Raw genomic sequence first — 22,174 nt, 5'->3', positions numbered from 1 at the left:
CTCCCAGTTGCAAATATCATCCTGTCCTTCAGTGCCCCTTCAAGGGTTTCCAGTCCTTCCCTTTAGTACGAGGACTTTGGGGGGTCTGGGCCCTCGAACAGTCAGGGTCTTCTCCAGCTGGGTTCTTCCCCAAGAAGAAGACTCTTGTTGTTGTCATGTCTTTTTGGAATGGGTAGGGGAGCACAGGCCTGCCCTCTCCACTGGGCTCCAGTCCAGGGCCCAATGGTGGTCAGCTTCCCTCTGCATCTTGGGGTGCTAATCAGCCCCCTCCACCAACCACTTCCTACACAAGTCTCCTTTTCCCCACTGTATAAATCAAAAAGTCTCAAATAAAGACTCTGACCTGCACAATCAGTCCTCTGCCTCTTTTTTGTAGGTTTGCTCAAGTCTCTGGCAATGAGCTCTTGGGCTGTACTTCTCCCAAGAACTCAGAGCAGCTGTCTGCTCCCTTCCATTGCCTGCCTCCTTCTGAGCTGCTCTGCTTCCCGTTTCAAGCCCCTCCTCCAGCTTGTGCAGGCTTTGTAGGTGTGGTTGTGCGGGGATGCCTGGGCCCAGAGGTGTTCCTTAACACCTTGCTCTTCAGTGTGAGGTTTGAACGCATCATCATACCATTCCACTAGTATCTCACGTGGGTGTTAAACAGCAGTTACTAAAGTTAGACATTTTAAAATCAGCAGGTCCGGACAACTTGCACCCAAAAGTTATAAAAGAGCTGGCAAAGGAGCTCACTGGATCATTAATATTGATTTTCAATAAGTCGTGGAACACTGGGGAAGTTCCAGAAGACACAAAGAAAGCCAATGTTGTGCCAATATCTAAAAAGGGTAAATGGGATGACCCAGATAATTATAAGCCTGTCAGTCTGACATTGATCCCAGGCAAGATAATGGAATGGTTGATATGAGACTTGAGTAATAAACAATTAAAATAGGGTAACATAATTACAGTAATATCAATCAACATGTGTTTATGGAAAATAGATCCTGTCAAACTAATTTGATTTTTTTAATGAGATTACATGTTTGGTTGATAAAGGTAATAGTGTTGGTGTAATATACTTAGACTTCTGTAAGGTGTTTGTCTTGGTACCACACAACATTTTGATTAAAACTCTAGAACAGCATAAAATTTAGCTCACATTAAATTGATTTAAAACTGTCTGATAGATCTCAAAATGTAATTATTGACAGGGAATCATTATTGAATGGTTGTGTTTCTAATGGGATCCTGCAGGGATTGGCTCTTGGCCCTACACTATTTGACATTTTTATTAATGACCTGGAAAAAAACAAAATCAGCACTGATGAAGTTTGCAGATGACACAAAAATTGCGAGAGTGGTAAATAATGAAGAGGACAGGTCACTGATATAGCATGAGCTGCATTGCTTGGTAACCTGGGCACAATCAAACAACATGTGTTTTAATATGGCTAAATGTAAATGTATCCATCTAGAAACAAAGAACTCAGGCCAGACTTATGGGTGGGGTGAGGGGAGCGGACTCTGTCCTGGGAAGCAGTGGTACTAAAAAATACTTGGGGGTTGTGGTGGATAGTCAGTTGAACATGAGCTCCCAGTGTGACACTGTGGCAAAAACGGCTAATGTGATCCTTGGATTCATAAACAAGGGAATCTTGAGTAGGATAGAGAGGTTATGACACTAAACTGGGAGGAGAGGTAGATACACTGGAGGGTAGGGATAGGATACAGAGAGCCCTAGACAAATTAGAGGATTGGGCCAAAAGAAATCTGATGAGGTTCAACAAGGACAAGTGCAGAGTCCTGCACTTAGGACGGAAGAATCCCATGCACCGCTACAGACTAGGGACCGAATGGCTCGGCAGCAGTTCTGCAGAAAAGGACCTAGGGATTACAGTGAACAAGAAGCTGGATATGAGTCAACTGTGTGCCCTTGTTGCCAAGAAGGCCAAAATGCCATTTTGGGATGTATAAGTAGATCAAGGGACGTGATCGTTCCCCTCTATTCGACATTGGTGAGACCTCATCTGGAGTACTGTGTCCAGTTTTGGGTCCCACACTACAAGAAGGATGTGGAAAAATTGGAAATTGTCCAGCAGAGGGCAACAAAAATGATTAGGGGACTGGAACACATGAGTTATGAGGAGAGGCTGAGGGAACTGGGATTGTTTAGTCTGCGGAAGAGAAGAATGAGGGGGGATTTGATAGCTGCTTTCAACTACCTGAAAGGGGGGGGGTCCAAAGAGGATGGCTCTAGACTGTTCTCAGTGGTAGCAGATGACAGAACAAGGAGTAATGGTCTCAAGTTGCAGTGGGGGAGATTTAGATTGGATATTAGGAAAAACTTTTTCACTATGAGGGTGGTGAAACACTGGAATGTGTTACCTAGGGAGGTGGTGGAATCTCCTTCCTTAGACGTTTTTAAGGTCAGGCTTGACAAAGCCCTGGCTGGGATGATTTAATTGGGGATCGGTCCTGCTTTGAGCAGGGGATTGGACTAGATGACATCCTGAGGTCACTTCCAACCCTGATATTCTGTGATTCTAAGGATGTACATAAATTGTAGACAGTTCAGAAAAGATCCATAGGAACGATTAAAGGATTAGAAAACCTGCCTTAGAGTGATAGACTCAAGATGCTTGATCTATTTTGCTGAATCAAGAGAAGGTTAAAGGGGGACTTGATCACAGGCTATAAGTACTGACATGGGGAGCCAAGATTGAAGAAAGAGCGCTCAAGCTAGCAGAGAAAGGTAGAACATAATCCAATGGCTGGAAGTTGAAGCTAGACAAATTCACACTGGAAATAAGATACACATTTTTAACAGGGAGGGGAATTAACCCTTGGAACAATTTACCAAGGGTTGTGGTGAATTCTGCATCCCTGACCATTTTTAAATCATGATTGGCTGTTTTTCTAAAAGATCTGCTCCAGGAATTATTTTGAGGAAAGTTGTGCTATACAGGAGGTCATGCAGTCATAGGCCTTAAGGCCAGAACTGACCACCAGATCATCTAGTCTGACTTCCTCTATATCACAAGCCACCAGCACCGCCCGCACACTAAACTCAATAACTAAAATTAGGCCAAAGTGTTACAGCCCTGAGGAGACTCAACTAGTATGTTCCACAGGCAGATAATAGGAAGGACCAAGGTGCACCAGTGCCTAAGGCCCCCGCAATGGCAGACAAATGATTAAGTGAGATACACCCAAATAATCCTGGCATGTGACTCACTCAGAGGAAGGCAAAGGCCAAGGCAAAGGAAAAAACAATCAAAAACAAAAATCCAAGGTCACTGCCAATCTGACCTGGAGAAAAATTCCTTCCTGACCCTATATATGGCGATCAGTTAGACTGTGAGCGTGTGGGCAAGAACCAGCCAGTCAAGCACTTGAGAGACAGAATACGTCAACCCAGCTCACCTAGTGTCCCATCTCCAACCATCCTGGAGGATGCTTCAGAAGAAGGGGATAGCAAAACCCTCCTGTAATACATTGGGGTGGGGGAATCCCTTCTTTACCCCTACGAGTGGATTGCTTGATGACCTGGATGCATGCAAACAATATGTGTTTTAATACAGCCAGCTGTACATCTAGGAGCAAAGAATGCAGGCCACATTTACAGGGTGGGGGGCTCTATCCTGGGAAGCAGTGACTCTGAAAAAGATTTGGGGCTCATGATGGATAAGCAGCTGAACATGAGCTTTCAGGGCAATGCTGTGGCCAAAAGGGCTTGATCCATGGCTATCAAATGGGTGTAGAGTTTGTGTTCCCTTTGTATTTGGCACTGGTATGGCCACTGCTGGACTACTGTGTCCAGACCTCAATTCAAGAAGGAGGCTGATAAACTGGAGAGGGTTCAGAGAAGAGCCATGAGAATGATTGAAGGGTTAGAACACCTGCCTTACAGTCATAGACTCCAGGAGCTCAATTTATTTAGCTTAACAAAGAGAAGGTTAAGGGGTGACTTGATCACAGTTTATAGACTTCTACATAGGGACAGTGCATAACTCCTGTGGGCTGGCCTCTGTAGCTCCTGCTCTAGCCGTCATGAGGGCGTTAGATGACTTCGGAGTGAGCCTGTAATTCTCTGGCTTGGACCTCAGTGAGGAAGAGCTTCTGAGGCTCCTAGACTCCATTAGGGCAGGAATGGAGCCTTCTCCTCTGAGCCCCGGCTTTCATCCCCTTCTTCCTCCTTGCACTGATTTGTCCAAGTACCCCGCTGTGGACCGCTCCTCTGCCTGTGGGTGGATGGACTGCTTTGCCAGTGGTGCCTTGTAGATATGCCTCTCCTCTGTAATTCTCAGGCTCTGGCGCCATGGTGACATATCTGGCTTATGCCCAGGTCACAGGGTGTGTGTGGTCGTGCAAGTGACTTCAGAGTGTCCTGAAGCGTAATGAAAATCTCAGAAGTAACAGCAGCTCAGTCACAAGTGTGTATCCAGGGATAAAGTGGGAGTGAGTAAACTGCCAGGACCATGATACAAGTTGTCCTATGTCCTTAGGGAGGAGCTCCACTGCAAATAAGCTGTGTATGTGGGACAGTGGACACTCCTCTTGGGTGGGGCAGTGAAGGGCAGCAGGGGAGGAAATGTCCAGTGCTGATAGTATTGGGGAAAAGAGGTGGCTCAGAAAATTTAAATGGGGGCTGGCACCTTTAACCAGGGCACCATACAGCTGGCACCTGAGGAAAGGGGGAGGCTGCATGAAGAGGCTGGCTGCCTCACCGACTGGGGACAGTAGGGCTTTCCCAGCTGCAGGTGACTCCGGAAGAGGCGCTTGGACTTTGGAGGCTAGGTGCTGTATGGAGGGTGCTCACACTGAGATTGAGAGGAGGTGGGGGTGTATCTCGCTGGGGAGCTCCCAGGTTGAATCAGATGTCTCATGGGAGGCCAATGTCCCATACGGAGGACTATGGGGCTGAGCATAGGAGGTAAATGATGGCTTGGCCGCCTGCAGTAAGGCCACCTCCTGTGTCTGCTGTTCAATATTACACCCAGCATGTGTCATCTCCTCCTGGCCCATATCAGGGTAACAAGCCTGGATAGGGGGGAATCAGTAGATGTGGTATATCTTGACTTTAGTAAGGCTTTTGATACTGTCTCGCATGACTTTCTCATAAACAAACTAGGGAAATACAACCTAGATGGAGCTACTATAAGGTGGATGCATAACTAGTTGGAAAATCATTCCCAGAGAGTAGTTATCAGTGGTTCACAGTCATGCTGGAAGCGTATAACAAGTAGGATCCCGCAGGGATCGGTTCTGGGTCCAGTTCTGTTCAATATCTTTATCAATGATTTAGATAATGGCATAGAGAGTACACTTATAAAGTTTGCAGACGATACCAAGCTGGAAGGGGTTGCAAGTGCTTTGGAGGATAGGTTTCAAATTCAAAATTATCTGGACAAACTGGAGAAATGATCTGAAGTAAATAGGATGAAATTCAATAAGGACAAATGCAAAGTATTCCACTTAGGAAGGAACAATCAGTTGCACACATACAAAATGGGAAATGACTGGCTAGAAAGGAGTACTGCGGAAAATGATCTGGGGGTCATAGTGGATCACAAGCTAAATATGAGTCAACAGTGTAACGCTGTTGCAAAAAAAGCAAACATCATTCTGGGATGTATTAGCAGGAGTATTGTAAGCAAGACACGAGAAGTAATTCTTCTGCTCTACTCCGCACTGATTAGGCCTCAACTGGAGTATTGTGTCCAGTTCTGGATGCCACATTTCAGGAAAGATGTGGACAAATTGGAGAAAGTCCACAGAAGAGCAACAAAAATTATTAAAGGTCTAGAAAACATGACCTATGAGGGAAGATTGAAAAAAACTGGGTTTGTTTAGTCTGGAGAAGAGAAGACTGAGAGGGGACATAACAGTTTTCAAGTACATAAAAGTTGTTACAAGGAGGAGGGAGAAAAATTGTTCTTCTTAACCTCTGAGGATAGGACAAGAAGCAATGGGCAATGGGCAATTGCAGCAAGGGCGGTTTAGGTTGGACATTAGGAAAAACTGTCTAACCGTCAGAGTGATTAAGCACTGGAATAAATTGCCTAGGGAGGTTGTGGAATCTTCATCATTGGGGATTTTTAAGAGGAGGTTGGACAAACACCTGTCAGGGATGGTATAGACAATACTTAGTCCTGCCTTGAGTGCAGGGGACTGGGCTAGATGACCTCTCAAGGTCCCTTCCAGTTCTATGATTCTATCATTCAGAGCTTCCCACCCACCCTGACCAAGGCTTGGTAGGAGCCCCTTTCCTCCGTCATCCTTTTCTTCATGATCAGCCAGGAGAGTGAGACTGTTTCAGAGTTGCCTTGCCCATTTGATCCCGAGTCTGGTGTTATTTGGTGTTTCCTCACACTCTTGTGATTCGTTGCATGTGCTCTGCGAGATTTACACTATGCAGAATGGCCACCACCTCCCTCTACTTTCAACAGGGATGAAGACAAACTGCCTCGGTCAATCTGGCCACACTTTTCCTACAGCCTTTGCATGCAGAAATGGGGCTGCCCAGAAGTCAAAATGGCCACCAACTCCCAGTGTTTTCAATGAGACTGAAGCCAGAGGTTAGGAGGGTGCCTGAGGAGTCCCCCTTGGAGACGCTGACACGGAGGTGCATAGAGTCTTTCATTATAAGGCCAGAAGCCACTGTGATCCTCTTGTCTGACTTCTCGCATAACACAGGCCATAGGACTTCCCTGAACTAATTCCTGTTTGAACTAGAGCATTATTGCTGTGCACTATGTTAAATGTTGATCCTGGTACATTCCGACTTACTTAAGGGTGGGAGACTCACAACCTAGAAGGAAAATTCAGATTTTTTTAAATCTCATGATCGTTAAGCCACTCTCGTGATTTTTGAATGTTTGGGATTGGTCCTATGGGCAATGATCTCTCCTCTGTCCAGTAGAGAAAGGAGTTGGGGCACTCGAGCCCTGATAATCTCACCAGCAGAGAGGTTGTGGAAACTGTCATTACTATTAATATTCTGTCGCAAACAAATGCCCTGTTTAATGAATTGTTCTTGGGTACAGCCAGCCTTTTTCCGTGAATCTTCCAGGCAGAGGGTGTTGTCTCCAGGACACAACCGTCATCTCCATACAGCGGTGTCCCCTCCACCTTTACTCCAGCTGCTGCCACTGCTGTTTGGATGGGGGATTCTGGGCTGAGGCCTGGGGCCCCTGTTGTCCCCTGAAACCTCCCATTTGCCCAATAACCCATCTCTGGTTCTAACACAGGAACCTGCACATAATTTTTCTCCCTTTTCCTGATGGTGGCAGTTACAGGGTTTACCTCCCATCCCATGTAACCTGCACCCAGGTCCAGCAAAGCTATAAGCCTTTATCAGTCTGATTCAGGTCCCTTCTGATGTATAAGACCAGGGTCTACCTAGCCCGATCTAAAGTTTGGGCACTACAAGTGCCAAGGCCCATAGTGACAGTAATGCACCTGGTGCCTCAAGCCCCTGGTGTTCCAAGGGTTTCCCCAGACAGTTAGCTTTTGGTGTTACATTCCCACCCCTGCCAGGACCTGGAGGGCCAGGTGAGCACCTATGTGCTGCTCTGCTGAGCTTGCTGTTTCAACCTCTGATTTGCTTGCAAAGCTATTGTCCCAGTGAGATGGCTTCACACCCTCTTCCTTGCTCCTCAGATATGGCAGAACCCAGCATCTGTACAGTCACTTCAGTTTATAGTTGGTCTCATGGAGGGTAGGTCCAGCAATCTCTATTAGCCAAAACGGACAGGGATGTAACCCCATGATCTGTGTATCCCTATCCTCTGACTGCCAGAAGCTGGGAGTGGACAACAGGGGATGGATCACTGAATGATTGCTTGTTCCATTCATTCCCTCTGAAGCACCTGGCATTGGCCACTATGGGAAGACAGGACTGGGCTAGATGGACCATTGGTCTGATCCAGTGTGGCCATTCTTAGGTTCACATAGAGTCTCCCCAGGGAGTATCTGATCACCTGCCTAGAGTTGTGCCAGGATGGCTTCTAAGAGTCACTCATTTTTCTATGCAGTGTGAACTTTACGTGCCTTTTGAGGGAGGGTGAGATCTATCTGCATGCCTCTTCCTATCATGGCTAACCCCAAGGCTTTGCCCTGTGCTTACTGCGCATTTTACAGTGGTGCCCTTTTTTTAAACAGTGAGATAACAATTGGGGATAATTATCATGTTGTAAAATCCTAAGGGGAGACAAGCTGCTCAGTGTTCACAAGGCAGCTGGGTGAGGTCAGAACTTTGCCCCCTGCCCATGGTTGACCTTGCCTGGTTTACCTCACAGTAACTCCACTGTGTGTGCACAGCAGGAGAGCTAATACACTTCAATTATCCTACGGTTAAACCCCCCTTTTTTTTCTCAGTGAAGTCATAACCTTAGTGTCCTCCCCTTACAGGGACTTTGGGAGCTCCAATGATGGGAGTGCACGAGCTGCACCACACACCTTTCCCATGTCAGATGCCAAACTGTGGGGATATCTTTGAGGCATCGCACTTGGATTGTCCTCTCCTCCCTCCATATTCACTGGAGTTGTGGAGAAGGGACTGTGTTAACTTGAAATTGTGTGATATGAGATGGTGTTATAACTATTACGTGAAACTCTATGATGAAGTATGTTGTGGCTCCAAGAACATGGGCTACTGGGTGCCCAGAGATGTAGAAGCTGTGACTCGTGGAGGGCTGCACTAGACAGCTGGTTTGGAGCTTTGGGGGCTGAACGTGAAGATTGTTGGGTGGCTCTGAAAGAGACAGGGAGCAGGTGAGCAGAGGGAGTGGATTGTGATCAGGAAGAGAAGCATGGCGGGGCTCCTATTGGATTAGGCTTTCCCTCCTGCAGTAACGTAGCAGGGTTACTGAACACTATTATGTATATTGTATTTATTGGGGTTAGTAGCTTTTCAAACCCAGGAGACCAAGGTGTAGTCAATCAGGTTTTGAAGAGATCTGCAAGGCCCTTGAAATAGTTAATACAGCCAGGATCACCCACTATTGACAGGGAAGTGTCCAGAGAGGAAGCGTAGAGAGATAGTGACCCGAGAGAGTGGTGTTGAAGAAGGTGTACATCCAGGAATGGGAAGGTTGTGGCAGGAGCCCTGAAATTTCTCAGCAGAAGCCTGCAAATCTTCTCTGATGCCCTCAGAGCCCCTTCTTCCATCAGAGCTTCTTCAGTCGGTATTTGGAAAGAGTGGTAAGCTGGCCAACAGCTCACTTGCTGGTTAGGGGTTGATGACACAATGGTAACAATGCCAAAGTCCTGTCTACACTACAGCTTCCACTGTTGCTTCTGCCAGTGGAGATACACTGATGAATTACAGGTCCTCATTCTCAAGCTGTACATGAGGCCTGTCTGCTGTGCACTCCCTAGCCCCTCTGGAGCTGCAGGGAAGCAGCCATTCAGTCACAACACACAAGACTCACCATCCACAGTGGAAGTTGAAGTCTAAGCTCTGGTTTTGCTTTGCTGGCTCATGGAGCCCAAAACTACAGGATACCACGACATCTACATGGGAACAGCAGGACGGCTGCTCCCGAGTGAGAGTAACTCCCTCAGGCACCCAGTGTGGATGCAAAGATGCTGAGCCTGCACCAGTTCTGGCTACCCTGGTTCTTCCCCCTGCAACATCTTGGGCTGAGTTCCTCCAAATGTTGCCTCCCCAACCAGGAAATGAAGCACTTGTGGGGATGGCATGTGTTCTTCACTTACCAACATAAACACTGTAATCGTAAAACTGTCCCTGTGAATCACTGGGCCACTTATTCCCATGGTGCACTGCTGGCTGGGCTGTAGTGAGAAAAGCAGAGCGGCACCAGACTGCAGCTGGAGATATAAGGGCTGTCCTTGGATCACACGTGTTACCAAGTGTCTTGACGCACCCCTTAGCTTTTCCTACGAGTGCTAGAAGCCTGCCACCACCACGCAGGTCCCACTTTCCACCCCTTCTCCCTCTTCCAGCCAGAAACTAAACCCATCCAGCGAGACTGATAAAACATCATTACAGTGAGTTGGGACTCGACAGGGCAAGAAGTCAGGGGGACAACAGCGAGAATGGCAATAGGCAGTTACACAAGGGCCAAATCAAGAGAGTGGGTTTAACTGAGTCAAAGGAACAGGGAAAGAGAGTTAATTAAGTGTGCAGAGCAGTGATTGATTGACAAGAAGTACTGTTCAGTACATTACAATCAAATCAGCAGGAAATAAATAAAAAATACCAGCAATTCAGAAGGGTAACCAATGATGTAGGCAAGATCAGAAGATTTTAAACTAAGGCCCCAATCTTGCATTGAGCTACACATGGGGACCCCAGTAGCCAGGCAGCATTCCAGAGGAATCTGCCCACGTGGAGCTCCGTGCAGGATTGGGGCCATCTGATCAAAATCTCACACCAATAAAACTGAATCAGCGGTTGTGCTGATGGGCAGCTGAGCCAAGGAGCAACCGCGTGGTCTGGACAATGCAACGCACTAGAGACAGGGCAGCAAACAGCAAGAGCGTTAACAGGACAGGAGCAGAAAACCCGGGGGGGGGGGGCGATGATTAAATACAGAAGAGTATACAGAGAATGTCAATGTTAGGCTGAGATAAGAGTCAGCTGGAAGAGCCAGTCGGGTGAGTGGGAGGCAGGGAGTCAATGCAGCAGACTTGGGCCCCGGTGACACGTGGTTGCTGGGAAAAGATGATAGAGGGCTCTGAAGCTCTGGTGAGGCTGGGTGCCACTGAGTAGGGCAGAGCGTGGAAGAAGGTGGCTGTGCGGGGGCACCGAGGCAGAACTGGTTGGCAGTGGGGCAAGAGGTAGGGTTGGCCCAATGCCTTCCCCTGGAGGTGCTGTTCCTGGTACTGCTGGGACTGGGGCCTGCCAGCCTCACCGTGTCTGCCTTCACTACAGAGTTAACTTGAGTTATCTGCGGCCCAGTGACTCCTCTCGAGTCAGCCGAGCTCGGCTGAGAACAGCCACGCTGCTGTACCCACACAGGCTCTGCGCTCCCTCGAGTATGGCACTATGGCTTCTGGACACACACGTTTCCCAGTGAGTAGTGGGAGAACTTGTCTGCCTTTCTGGGCACACTAGGGGAATCGTGGGAAGGCACTGGAGAACTAGTGATATGCAAGTGGCACAAGCCTGGAGCCACACTACAGAGGGGTTGTGTTAGCAGCTGACGAGTTGTGCTCCAATTTTAGCCTATGCCCCCTCCTTGGGGTCACAGCACCACTGCACCCCACTTAAAGGTACTGTATGTGGATGGGACTCGAGTGAGGGACAACACTTGAGTTACAAAAAGTTAATATGCAGCAAAGACAAGCCCCTAGAGTGGCCCTCTCCTCACTAGCTCAAGCAGGAAGGAGCAAGTCACTGCTGGGGCGGTTCTGGAATCAGGACACCTCAAAGGACTAAGGTGAAGTCCCAATTCACGCCCCCCGGTGACCGTAAGGGGGATGGTTCTGTTAGTGGGCATGGGACTAGCTTCTCTCAGGGCCTGCTTCACGTTATTATACACACACGACCGGAGTGGAGCCCTCTGTTGGGAGGGTCTCACTTGTCCATGGCTGCGGCTCTGGCGTGGATTCTCAGGTGACGGGCCAAAGAGGATTTGTGACTGAAGCTCTTCCCACACTCGGTGCAGGGGAAGGGCCGTTCCCCAGTGTGGGAGCGCCGATGAACGGTGAGGTAAGCCAGGTACTTGAAGCTCTTCCCGCACTCAGCGCAGGGATAGGGCTTCTCCTGCGTGTGAGTCCTCTGGTGCATCGTCAGGTTGGAGAGCTGGCTGAAGCGCTTCCCACACTCGGCGCAGGGGTAGGGCCGCTCGCCAGTGTGGGAGCGCTGGTGCTTGTTGAGGTCCGAGGGGTTGGTGAAAGTTTTTCCACACTCGTCACAGGAGTAGGGTCTCTCCCCTGTGTGCAGCCTCTGGTGTGTAATGAGCGTGGAGAGGTGGCCGAAGTTCTTCCCACATTCGGCACAGAAATAGGGTTTCTCTCCCGTGTGGGTTCTCCGGTGCGTTTTGAGATGGGTCAGTCTGTTGAAACTCTTCCCACATTCAGGACAGGGATATGGTCTGTCTTTCTCATGGACTCTCCCATGGGCCGTGAGTGCCTGCTTCTCCCAGAACCTTTCCCCACAATCTCGACATTTATGGGGCTTCTCTGTCCTGTGAATGCTGTTCTGATTTTGAAGGTCCCCTGTGGTCCGAGGTCTCCCCGGTGCAGGAGGTTGGATTAGTCTCCTGAATCCACTCTCACATTCCCCTAGGGGATCTGACTCATTCCCCACTGGGCTCCTCTTCTGCCTCTTGCAGGCGCCTTCCTGCTCAGGTCTGTGGTTAATGCTCTCTCCTGAATCCTGCAGTGATACGCTGGGGGGCTGCAGGATTTTAGGCCCTTCGCTGTGAGGCTGCTTCTCAGACCTGCTCAGGATCCTGGCACCTGCTGGATGGAAGAGAGAATCCAGAGATTATTTCATCTCTCATATTTCCAAGTGGAAGTGGGTGAGGCTCCTCACATCCTTCCACTGGAGAGACCCCCAAGAAAAGCCAAACAGTCAGCCATGCAGAACTAGGGGGCTGTGGAGGGGCACAAGCAGGAAGCCCCACATCCCTTTCTCCTTCCTCTTTCCCCAGGGCCCACAATAGCTTTTCCTCAACTCCCAACATTTCCCTTTCCCTCTGCTCCAGCCCCTCAATTCCCCTCCAGGCTCCCCCTCTCTCTTCCCTCTTCTCCTTACCATAGACCAGGGGTGGGCAAACTACGGCCCGTGGGCGAGATCCAACCCGTCAGGCCTTTGGATCTGCCCCACGGGACTGCCACCCCCGTGGCGCCGCGGGCCCCTGGCCGCTCCCAGAAGCGGCCGGCACCATGTCCCTGCAGCCCCGGGGGAGGGCAGAGGGCTCCGTGTGCTGCCCTCGCCTGCAGGCACTGCTCCCCACAGCTCCCATTGGCTGGAAACGGGGAACCACAGCCAATGGGAGCTTCGGGGGAGGTACCGGCAGGCGAGGACAGTGCGAGGAGTCCTCTACCCCCCCCACCCCCTAGGGGCCGCAGGGACGTGGTGCCAGCCGCTTCTGGAAGCGGTGCGGGGCCAGGGCAGGCAGGGAGCTGGCCTTAGCTCCGCTGCCACCCCAGAGCCCACACACAAACCCTCCTGCACCCCAACCCCTTGCCCTGAGCCCCCTCCTGCACCCCAATCCCCTGCCCTGAGCCCCCTCCTGCACCCTGCACTGCTCCTGTTCCCCAACCCCCTGCCCTGAGCTCCCTCCCACACCCCACACTCCCTCCCACACACCAACCCCTGCCCCAGCCCTACATTCATGGCCCTACATGCAATTTGGCCCTCGGGCCAAAAAGTTTGCCGACCCCTGCCATAGACCTTTCTCTCTCTCACTGCTGTATCCCTCTCTCATTCAGGACTCAGCTCATTTGTTCTTTTGCTAATTGATTCCTCTGTCTCTTTGGTTCCTTTGCCTCACTCAACGGACCTGCTGTTTAGGTGACAATGATGTTCCCTACAGAAATCCACTTACAGGTTAGAGCCAGATAAAAAACAAATGGATAAAAATTTTTGCCAAAAAATTGTGAGGTTTCAAAGTGGCGTTTGGAAACAGACCCATTGTCTACTTTTGCGATTTTTTTTATTTTTCATTTATTGAAATGGTCGGCTTTATGTGAACAAAGCATTTAGATGCAATATTTTATTTACAAAATGGGATGAATAATTTTGTGAAAAATGTCATTAGTGTCAGCAATTATTTGCAAAAAGAGTTTGCTTTATAAAAATGTCCACTTTTCACCAAAAATTAAAAAAGAGTTTTTGTTAAAGAAATGTTGAGTACGGGGGGGACAGGACTCCTTAAAAGCCACCATCAAAACAAGGAAGCGAATCATGAGGGGTTCCTGTGTTAGAGCCAGTGAGGCAGGATGTTCAGTCTGGACTCCAGGGTACGAAACCCACTGTGCTCTTCCTGAAAACGCATTGCAACTGCAGGCACTGTGACAGGGGCTGGGCAGGGTACAAGCCTAGGACCGGCGAAGCCTGTTGGTCGTAACATGCCTGGCAAGGAGAATATTCTGCTCAGACAGCTTCTGCACAGAGCCCCGCAACTGGGTCACATGGTGGGAAACACATGTGAGCCCTCCCTATGCTACAGCTCCCACCATTGCTATCCCAGGGGGGTTGCCCCACTGACAGATTACAGCTGTGAGGGATTTCCAGACTAGTGCCAGGTTTGGGTCATGTTACTTTTGGGCTTCCCCAATAACATCCCTGGAGCTTCCTTCAGGCCTTTCCTGCGGAGATACTCCTCATTCTCACTCAGCCGGCCAGAACAGGGAGAAAATAAACCACAGCCCCTCTGCTGAGGGTCAGACCCCCCCCATCCCCCTAACTCACTACCCAGAGGAGAGGAAGGGTCCATCCTGCCTCTGTCTCCCAGCTGAGTGCTCAGTCCCATGGATGGGACTGAGGGAAGGAGCTTCCACCAGAGCTGGCCAGGATGCATGGAAAGCCCTGAATGACATGGGCCTAGCTCCTGCTAGGTAACACCACAGAATAGGACCCACACAAGGAGGGTTCACAACCGCACTGGTTACGGGGCCACCCAGCTCCCACAGTCCCATCCCCACTGCCTGGGCCACTTGTCACCTAAGAGACACCCACTGGCCACCCCAACCCCACACGCAGCCTCCCACGTTCTCCAGGCAGCAATCCTGCTGGAGAGCGCCCCCATGGCCTGAGCCAGCCACTCCCCTCTTCTCCCCACACACACACTGAGCCCGAGGGACTCCCTTCTCCATTGTCCCCTCAGTGCCCCCGGGAAGACCCGCCCCAGGCCCCTTCAGGAGCTCGTTACCCATTTCTCGTCCAACTCGGGGCTCCTTTCCAGGGGCGCCTGGCAGCTTGTACGTCCTCAGTGCCGCCTCCTCCGGTGATCCCCATGTGGGATGGGGCTGTGGTGGCTCCAGCTGGGGGCTCTGAGATTCCCATAATGCTTCAGGGGCATCCATCTCCTCTGGGGTCACGTCCTCAACCTTCACATGCACTGTGACCTGGGAACCAACCACATGGGTCACCGGGCAACCAGGGGCTGAGAGTCAGGGGGGGAAATCATACCTGAATAGTGCCCGTGGCAAAGGGTGCCCGCTCCTCAGGCAGAAGCTGCTAATGGGAGAGGTAACCGGAAGAGGAGGCTGAGGCTATGCAGTATGAGCCTGGGAGGAGCTTGGACCTCAGGGAAAGGCAGGCTCCCCATGATGCTATCCAGCATCTCTGAGAGGAGCTGAAGGAAAGAAGCCAAACCCTGTCACGCAGGACCCTTTGGCAATTTCACTAGTACCCGCAGCTACTACCCCACTCACGTCCTGCGAGGTGAGGCAGCTAAGGAGACACGCGTACCCCAGGACATGATGGCTGAATGTGACACACAGAGGATGCTCAGGGCTGGGTCCCTAGGATCAGGCCATGCGACATTGCCTCCTAACAGCACACGCTGGATTCACATGGAGCCCCAGTCTGTTAACGAGGCTCCCTATCAGTTCAGATGTTGGGAGAGGTCACTGCACTCTCCCAGCAGCTGCAGGTACTAGTGAAATTATTGCCCAAGGGTCCTGCATGACTCTGCATAAGGGTGGCAGTGACATTTATACCCAGAGAGAACGGCAGGGTGTGCAGAGCAGGGAACTGTGACAGCCACAAACCCAGTGCTGAGAGCAGGATTACACAGAACAAGCCCCACTCGTGTCCTGCCTTGAGAATTCCTTGTGTTCACCCAGCACCCAAACTTGCCCCGTCAAATTCCCTGTAGAACCCAAATTCCCTGCAGAACCCAATGGAGCCCCCTGGACATTCCCCTGCACCTGCTCTCACCTGCTGCTCTCATATCCCAGCCTGTTGCAGTCTTACCTGGAAATCCTCGGCCAGGGACACTGCCTGGGCGCACGTCTCTGGGCAGTGTTCAGAAACCCAGCTCTGGATTTCTTCCGGCAGGATGGTCAGGAACTGCTCCAGGATCAGCAGCTCCATGATCTGCTCCTTGGTGCGGATCTCCGGCTTCAGCCATCGATGGGAGAGTTCCCAGAGTCTGCAGAAAACTGCCCGGGGCCCCTCGGCTTCCTGGTAGCGGAACTGCCTGAAGCGCTGGCGCTGTGTCTCCGTGCCGAGGTTGCAGCCTCGCAGGACAGCTGCCTTCACCTTCCCGTAATCTCCAGCGTCTCTGGCATCCAGGCTGCTAACGGCCTGCCAAGCTTTTCCACTGAGGGCCGGCACAAGGCGGGTCACCCACTCTCTTCTGGGCCACTGGCAGGCTTCAGCCACTTGCTCGAAGGAAGCCAGATAGGCCTCAATATCCTCCTCTGGGGTCAGCTCCAGCAGCGGAGGGTTTTTTGACGCAGGGACTGATGTCGGCACAGCCTCAGCAGGTGTCCGTAAGCTCTGTAGCTCCTCCTGAAATTGATCTTTCCAATACCGGGACATCCTGTCACACTGCTCAGTCCTCAGCTGCCATCGAGGACTTACTGAGATGGTTGGTCCCAGGACTGGCTGCTTCCCGTCTCTCTCCAGCTCATTCCCTGCTTTTGGGCCCATTGGATCTGCCATTTCCATATTCTCTCGCGGAGCCTGGATGTGGAGACCCAGGAGCTACTGATCTGTCTTCAAGGACCAGCTTATCCCCGCTGGGGCCTGCGCTCTAGTTCTCCAACTTCGGTCTCTCCGTCGGTCCTGCTGCATGCGTCCAGGCTCCTGGGAGGGCTGCAGCAAAACAATTAATCAGGCTGTTACTGTGTGATGGGAGAGTCAGAACCACAACAAACAGAGGGGAAAAGAAGAAAGACCTAGCCATTATTCACCCAAACACCCACCGACCCATAACCCCAGCTCCCTGCCCCCCAGCACAGACAGGCCCCTCTCCTACCCATCAGCCCAGGTTCCTGCCCCCCAGCACAGACAGGCCCCTCTCCCACCCATCACCCCAGGTTCCTGCCCCCCAGCACAGACAGGCCCATCCCTCACCCATCACCCCAGCTCCCTGCCCCCCAGCAGACAGGCCCATCCCCCACCCATCACCCCAGTTTCCTGCCCCCCAGCACAGAAAGGCTCATCCTCCACCCATAACCCAGCTCCCTGCCCCCCAGCACAGACAGGCCCCTCTCCCACCCATCACCCCAGGTTCCTGCCCCCCAGCACAGAAAGGCCAATCCCCCACCCATCACCCCAGGTTCCTGCCCCCCAGCACAAACCGGCCCCTCTCCCACCCATCACCCCAGGTTCCTCCCCCCCAGCACAAAAAGGCCCATCCCCCACCCATCGCCCCAGGTTCCTGCCCCCCAGCACAAACAGGCCCCCTCCCACCCATCAACCCAGGTTCCTGCCCCCCAACACAGAAAGGCCCACCCCCCACCCATCAACCCAGGTTCCTGCCCCCCAACACAGAAAGGCCCACCCCCCACCCATCACCCCAGGTTCCTGCCCCCCAGCACAGACAGGCCCATCCCCCACCCATCACCCCAGGTTCCTGCCCCCCAGCACAGACAGGCCCATCCCCCACCCATCACCCCAGGTTCCTGCCCCCCAGCACAGACAGGCCCCTCTCCCACCCATCACCCCAGGTGCCTGCCCCCCAGCACAGAAAGGCCCATCCCGCACCCATCACCCCAGGTTCCTGCCCCCCAGCACAGACAGGCCCATCCCCCACCCATCACCCCAGGTTCCTGCCCCCCAGCACAGAAAGGCCCATCCCGCACCCATCACCCCAGGTTCCTGCCCCCCAGCACAGACAGGTCCATTACCCCAGGTCCCGGCCACCCCGCCCTCACCACACCACCCCGCCTGGACGCAGGGAGGCCGGCCCAGTTCCCTAGACAAAGAGCTTCCGCGCCGGCCAGCGCAGGGTTAATCCCTCCGCGCGGGGATTGGCAGCGATCGCTGTCAGTCAGATCCGGCCCCGCCCCGCCCAGCTGGGCCGGTCTCCGGGAGCGGGGGCAGCAGGAGCCCGGCGACCTCACTCCACGGGGATGGGCACAGCCTGAGGCGGGCAATTCCCAGCAGCTCCTACTGGGGAGCAAGTGGGGGTCTCCTTGCCCGCTGCTGAGGAGTGGGGGCCTCTGTGCTGGAGTTACAGGGCTGTGCAGGGGGCTCAGGGAGGGGCCTGGGGCAGGGAGCTGGGGTTACAAGTTGGGGGGTGCTGTGCAGTGGCTCAGAGAGGAGCCTGTGCTGGGGCAGGGCAGGGAGCTCAGGGAGGGACCTGTATGGGCTGGGGATGATGTGCAGGGGGTTACAGCCCTGCACAAACACCTGTACCTTAACAGGGGAGGAAGTTCATTAGAGTCCAGCCCATCCCCACCTGGGTCCTTATCATGGGTGCCCTTTGCCATATCATATTGAAGCGGGAGCCAACCCTGCATGTCAAGAGCCTGTGTTTCAAAGTGTTCTGAGGTCCACACACAAGCACAAATTGCCATGAAAAATGGCTGCCTCATCAGGGCCAAGGGTAGGATTTTTGGTGCAAATGTGGGGTCACTCCCTCTCGGGGGTGCAGAGATACAGTCCCTGGAGTAAAGGGTCCGTACACATCGCTTGCTCTCACACTGTTCTTGGCACACACCTGTGGCTGAATCCATGCCCCTGGAGTTTACCCAGTGGGGTTTGACCCCAGCTAGTGACCAATGCTCTGTGCCAGGCCAGGAAAGCAATATTTCAGCAGTTATTAGAGGTTCTGTGTGACTCTACAAATGGGCTCACCTGCCAGAGAAAGTAATTTGTGCAGGCACTGTGGGACAGGCACACCAGGAGCCTGGCTCCTGACTCTGGTCACTAGCTTTGTGGACAAGCTCAACTCCTGCTATGGTCAGTGGGTGGCTTAGGAAGCTTGATGACAGTCCATGAACTAAGGCAATGCCCGAGGAGCATGAGTTCAAGTCTTCTGCTCAGCTGGTTTAGAGAATGGCTGATGTGCACATTGCCACCCTCTGCCTTTGTTCTTCTCCAGGGGGCTATTCTTGGAAGTAGTTCCCTGGGTGCCGGCTGTATTATAGAGGAGCACTAGAGCCTGTTATCCAAAGTGCTCCAAAATCCATGTCTGTAGGGAGACTGTCTAGAAAACGTCCCTTCTGAGCAAGGCCCCAACCTGCCTCATCAGAGATAACAGGCCTGTATCCTTCCTGAGCGTTGGAGGACAGCAGGGAAAATGTCCAAGAGTAGCGTGGGGGAAACTCTAAGGCCTTGTCTTCACTAGGAAAAAGGGTGAATTGAGGCCAGACTTAGCAAACACGAGATAGCTCAGTGCAATCTGAACTTGAGAATTTCCCTAGTCAAAACACCCCCCTGAGGACTCAGTAGTTGCTTACATCCATCCATCCTTGTGGTAAGGAATCCTTCTGGAACATCGCCTCCGTGAGCCCGGATTGAGCCTTGTACCAGACCACTAGTACTGGCCAGAACCAGCATGCAGCAGAGTGGTGTGTGTAACCCAAGGCAGGGTGGGGTTCTCCTAGGCACTGAGAATATGCGTGGGGGTGAAACACTCCTCTATTTCCCTGTCACCCCTGAAGGGACAGTGGCAGCTGTTCTAGTGGCCCTAAAACACTACAGCCCATTACGAACATTGTCACAGATTGTGAGATTTCGAGTCGAGGGACCACTGGGATAATCTACACGACTCTCTGCATGGCCCAGACAGGAAATGGGGGCTGTCCTGCCCTCTAGCTGCAGATGCACCCTCTTCAGCTGGCAGGGTGAGCGCTGACAACTAGCTGCAACTGCGTCCTGGATTGGCCCACTGTACCTAGCCCAGCAAGGGGATGAAGAGGAATGATGATACAGGATTGTGTTAGACACAGCCTAGGAAACAGCAACCTCTGTTAGGGATAGGGCAGGTTTGACATGGTCCCCATACCAGTTGCTAGCCCCAGTGGAGCAGAGGAAAGACTGTGTGGGGGCTGCAGTGTGCGATACGTTTCCTTAACTCTGTAGTTACTGGTTTTCAGAGCTGTAGGTTTGGCCCCACTCAACCTGCTGGGAGGGCACTAGGCAACCCGACCGGGGTTTCTGGCAGTGAATTTGGCTCTCTTTCTGTCTCTCTCCGTCTGAAATCTGCCAGAAGTCCCTCCCACCACACAGGGACCAAACAGTTGCTTTGTCTAAAAACTTGCCCCCTCTGCATTGTTACTACCTGGTCTCACACTGCCCAACCCAGCCTAGGATGGTGGGTTGTGACCTGTTGTGGAAAGTGAGATTTAAACACTAGACACTCAGGTGCGAGACTAGAGGCTGGTTATTTCCAGCAGAAACAGGAGTGAAATACGGAAGTTTGAGACCTAGAGCTTGGATAAGGTTGGGGACCCCAGACAGAGAATGGCTGCAAAGCAGGGGAGCTGTCAACTCCTTGGTCTCCAGGTTCAGGCTCCAGGAGAGCAGGCAACTAAAGTGAAAATTGAAACCCATGGTCCAGTGGACCCTGACACATGGAAGGAACAAAAGGGAGCAGAGAAAATCCAAGTAGCCACCTTTTGGCAGCTGCTGAGATGGCACAAGCGGTCAGGAGTGAGCGACAGGAGGGGTTGCTCCAGTGTTGAGGAGTCAAAGTTCAGGAGATGCTGCAAACCCTATATAGACCCTGCGTGAAGTTGTGTCGGCTTTAGCTCTAATGGGGAGACACAAAGCGGTCAGAGATGATGCTGGATGAGGCCTTGGCTTCCTTTGAGTGAATGGCTGAAGCCTGCCAGTGGCTGGGAGGAGAATGGGTGACCCAAATCAGGGAATCCCAACAGGCCTACAAGATTCTGGATGCACAAGGTGCTGGAGCCTATGAGAAGGTGAAAGGAGCCATCCTGCAAGGGTGCGACATCAGCATGGACACGCAGCACCTGCGTTTCATGCAATTCCACTGCCAGGGAGCCCCGAGAGGTTTACAGCCTTCTGATGGTTGAAGCCAGAGATCTGCACCAAGGAGCAGATCACAGAGCTGCTCATGCTGCAGCACTTTCTGACAATCATGCTTGTGTAAATCCACAGCTGGGGGTGCGTATGTCACCCCTAGGGACCTGCAGAGGATCCATAGCCAGGACAGCGAGACACTGGGACATAGGAGCAGCAGGCGAGAGCAGATGCACAGGCCTCCTTTCAGATATGAAGATCATTTGACCTGTCAGCTCTGGCATGGGTACAAGAAGGGGAATTCTCCAAGTAAAAAGGGGGTGGGGCTTGTTCCACATAACTAGCTCTCAGGACCCTCTGGGCCTGAGGCCAAACTCACAGATTAGGAATGTCTTGGAGGTGTTGGAGTTTGTAGTGGCTGATTTACATCCTCCTCTTCTTCCTCCACTTTCACTGGAGTCCCGCCCCCCCCCCCCGCCCCATTCCTCATCTGAAGTTTCTAATCCCTTGTATTCCTTATGGAAGGCATCTTCCCTCTTCTTGTGGCAACTCACAGAGTGTTTGGAAAGGGACACCCAGTCATCTTGCCCTGACATCTCAGAGCTGTTTTCCTGGGGCATCCTGGTTTTCAGCACCAACCCCTTGACCAAAGCTATGAGATCTTCTTGGGACAATCTGCCAAACATCTCACCCTAACTGGCAGAGGAGATGACACAGTGGTAACAGCACTACAATCCTGCGTCTTCACCACAGCTTGCACTGCTGCTACTGCCAGTGGAGGAGCTGGACTAAAGGTGAATTACAGGTCCTCATTTTCCTGCTGTACCCAAGGCCTGGGTGAAGAGGGCTCCTTAGCCCCCTGTCATAAATATAAAGGGAAGGGTAAACCCCTTTGAAATCCCTCCTGGCCAGGGGAAAGCTCCTCTCACCTGTAAAGGGTTAAGAAGCTAAAGGTAACCTCGCTGGCACCTGACCAAAATGACCAATGAGGAGACAAGATATTTTCAAAAGCTGGGAGGAGGGAGAGAAACAAAGGGTCTGTGTCTGTCTTATGCTGGGTCTTGGCCGGGGATAGACCAGGAATGGAGTCTTAGAACTTTTAGTAAGTAATCTAGCTAGGTATGTGTTAGATTATGATTTCTTTAAATGGCTGAGAAAAGAATTGTGCTGAATAGAATAACTATTTCTGTCTGTGTATCTTTTTTGTAACTTAAGGTTTTGCCTAGAGGGGTTCTCTATGTTTTTGAATCTAATTACCCTGTAAGATATCTACCATCCTGATTTTACAGGGGGGATTTCTTTATTTCTATTTACTTCTATTTTTTA

General features: G+C 51.8%; 1 protein-coding gene across 1 annotated transcript in view; it reads right to left on the bottom strand.

The window, feature by feature from the left end:
- The window catches only part of LOC144279312 (uncharacterized), a 64,049-nt gene that overhangs the window by 31,306 nt on the left and 10,569 nt on the right, over positions 1-22,174 (bottom strand). The window contains 4 exon segments of the mRNA XM_077840785.1: positions 11,529-12,414; positions 14,832-15,027; positions 15,881-16,594; positions 18,716-18,743. Coding sequence (XP_077696911.1) covers positions 11,529-12,414; positions 14,832-15,027; positions 15,881-16,594; positions 18,716-18,743 — 1,824 coding nt within the window.

The sequence above is a fragment of the Eretmochelys imbricata genome, chromosome 23 (genome assembly GCF_965152235.1).
Source record: "Eretmochelys imbricata isolate rEreImb1 chromosome 23, rEreImb1.hap1, whole genome shotgun sequence".
Lineage (NCBI taxonomy): Eukaryota > Metazoa > Chordata > Testudines > Cheloniidae > Eretmochelys > Eretmochelys imbricata.
This window is presented reverse-complemented; position numbering and strand designations above follow the sequence as displayed.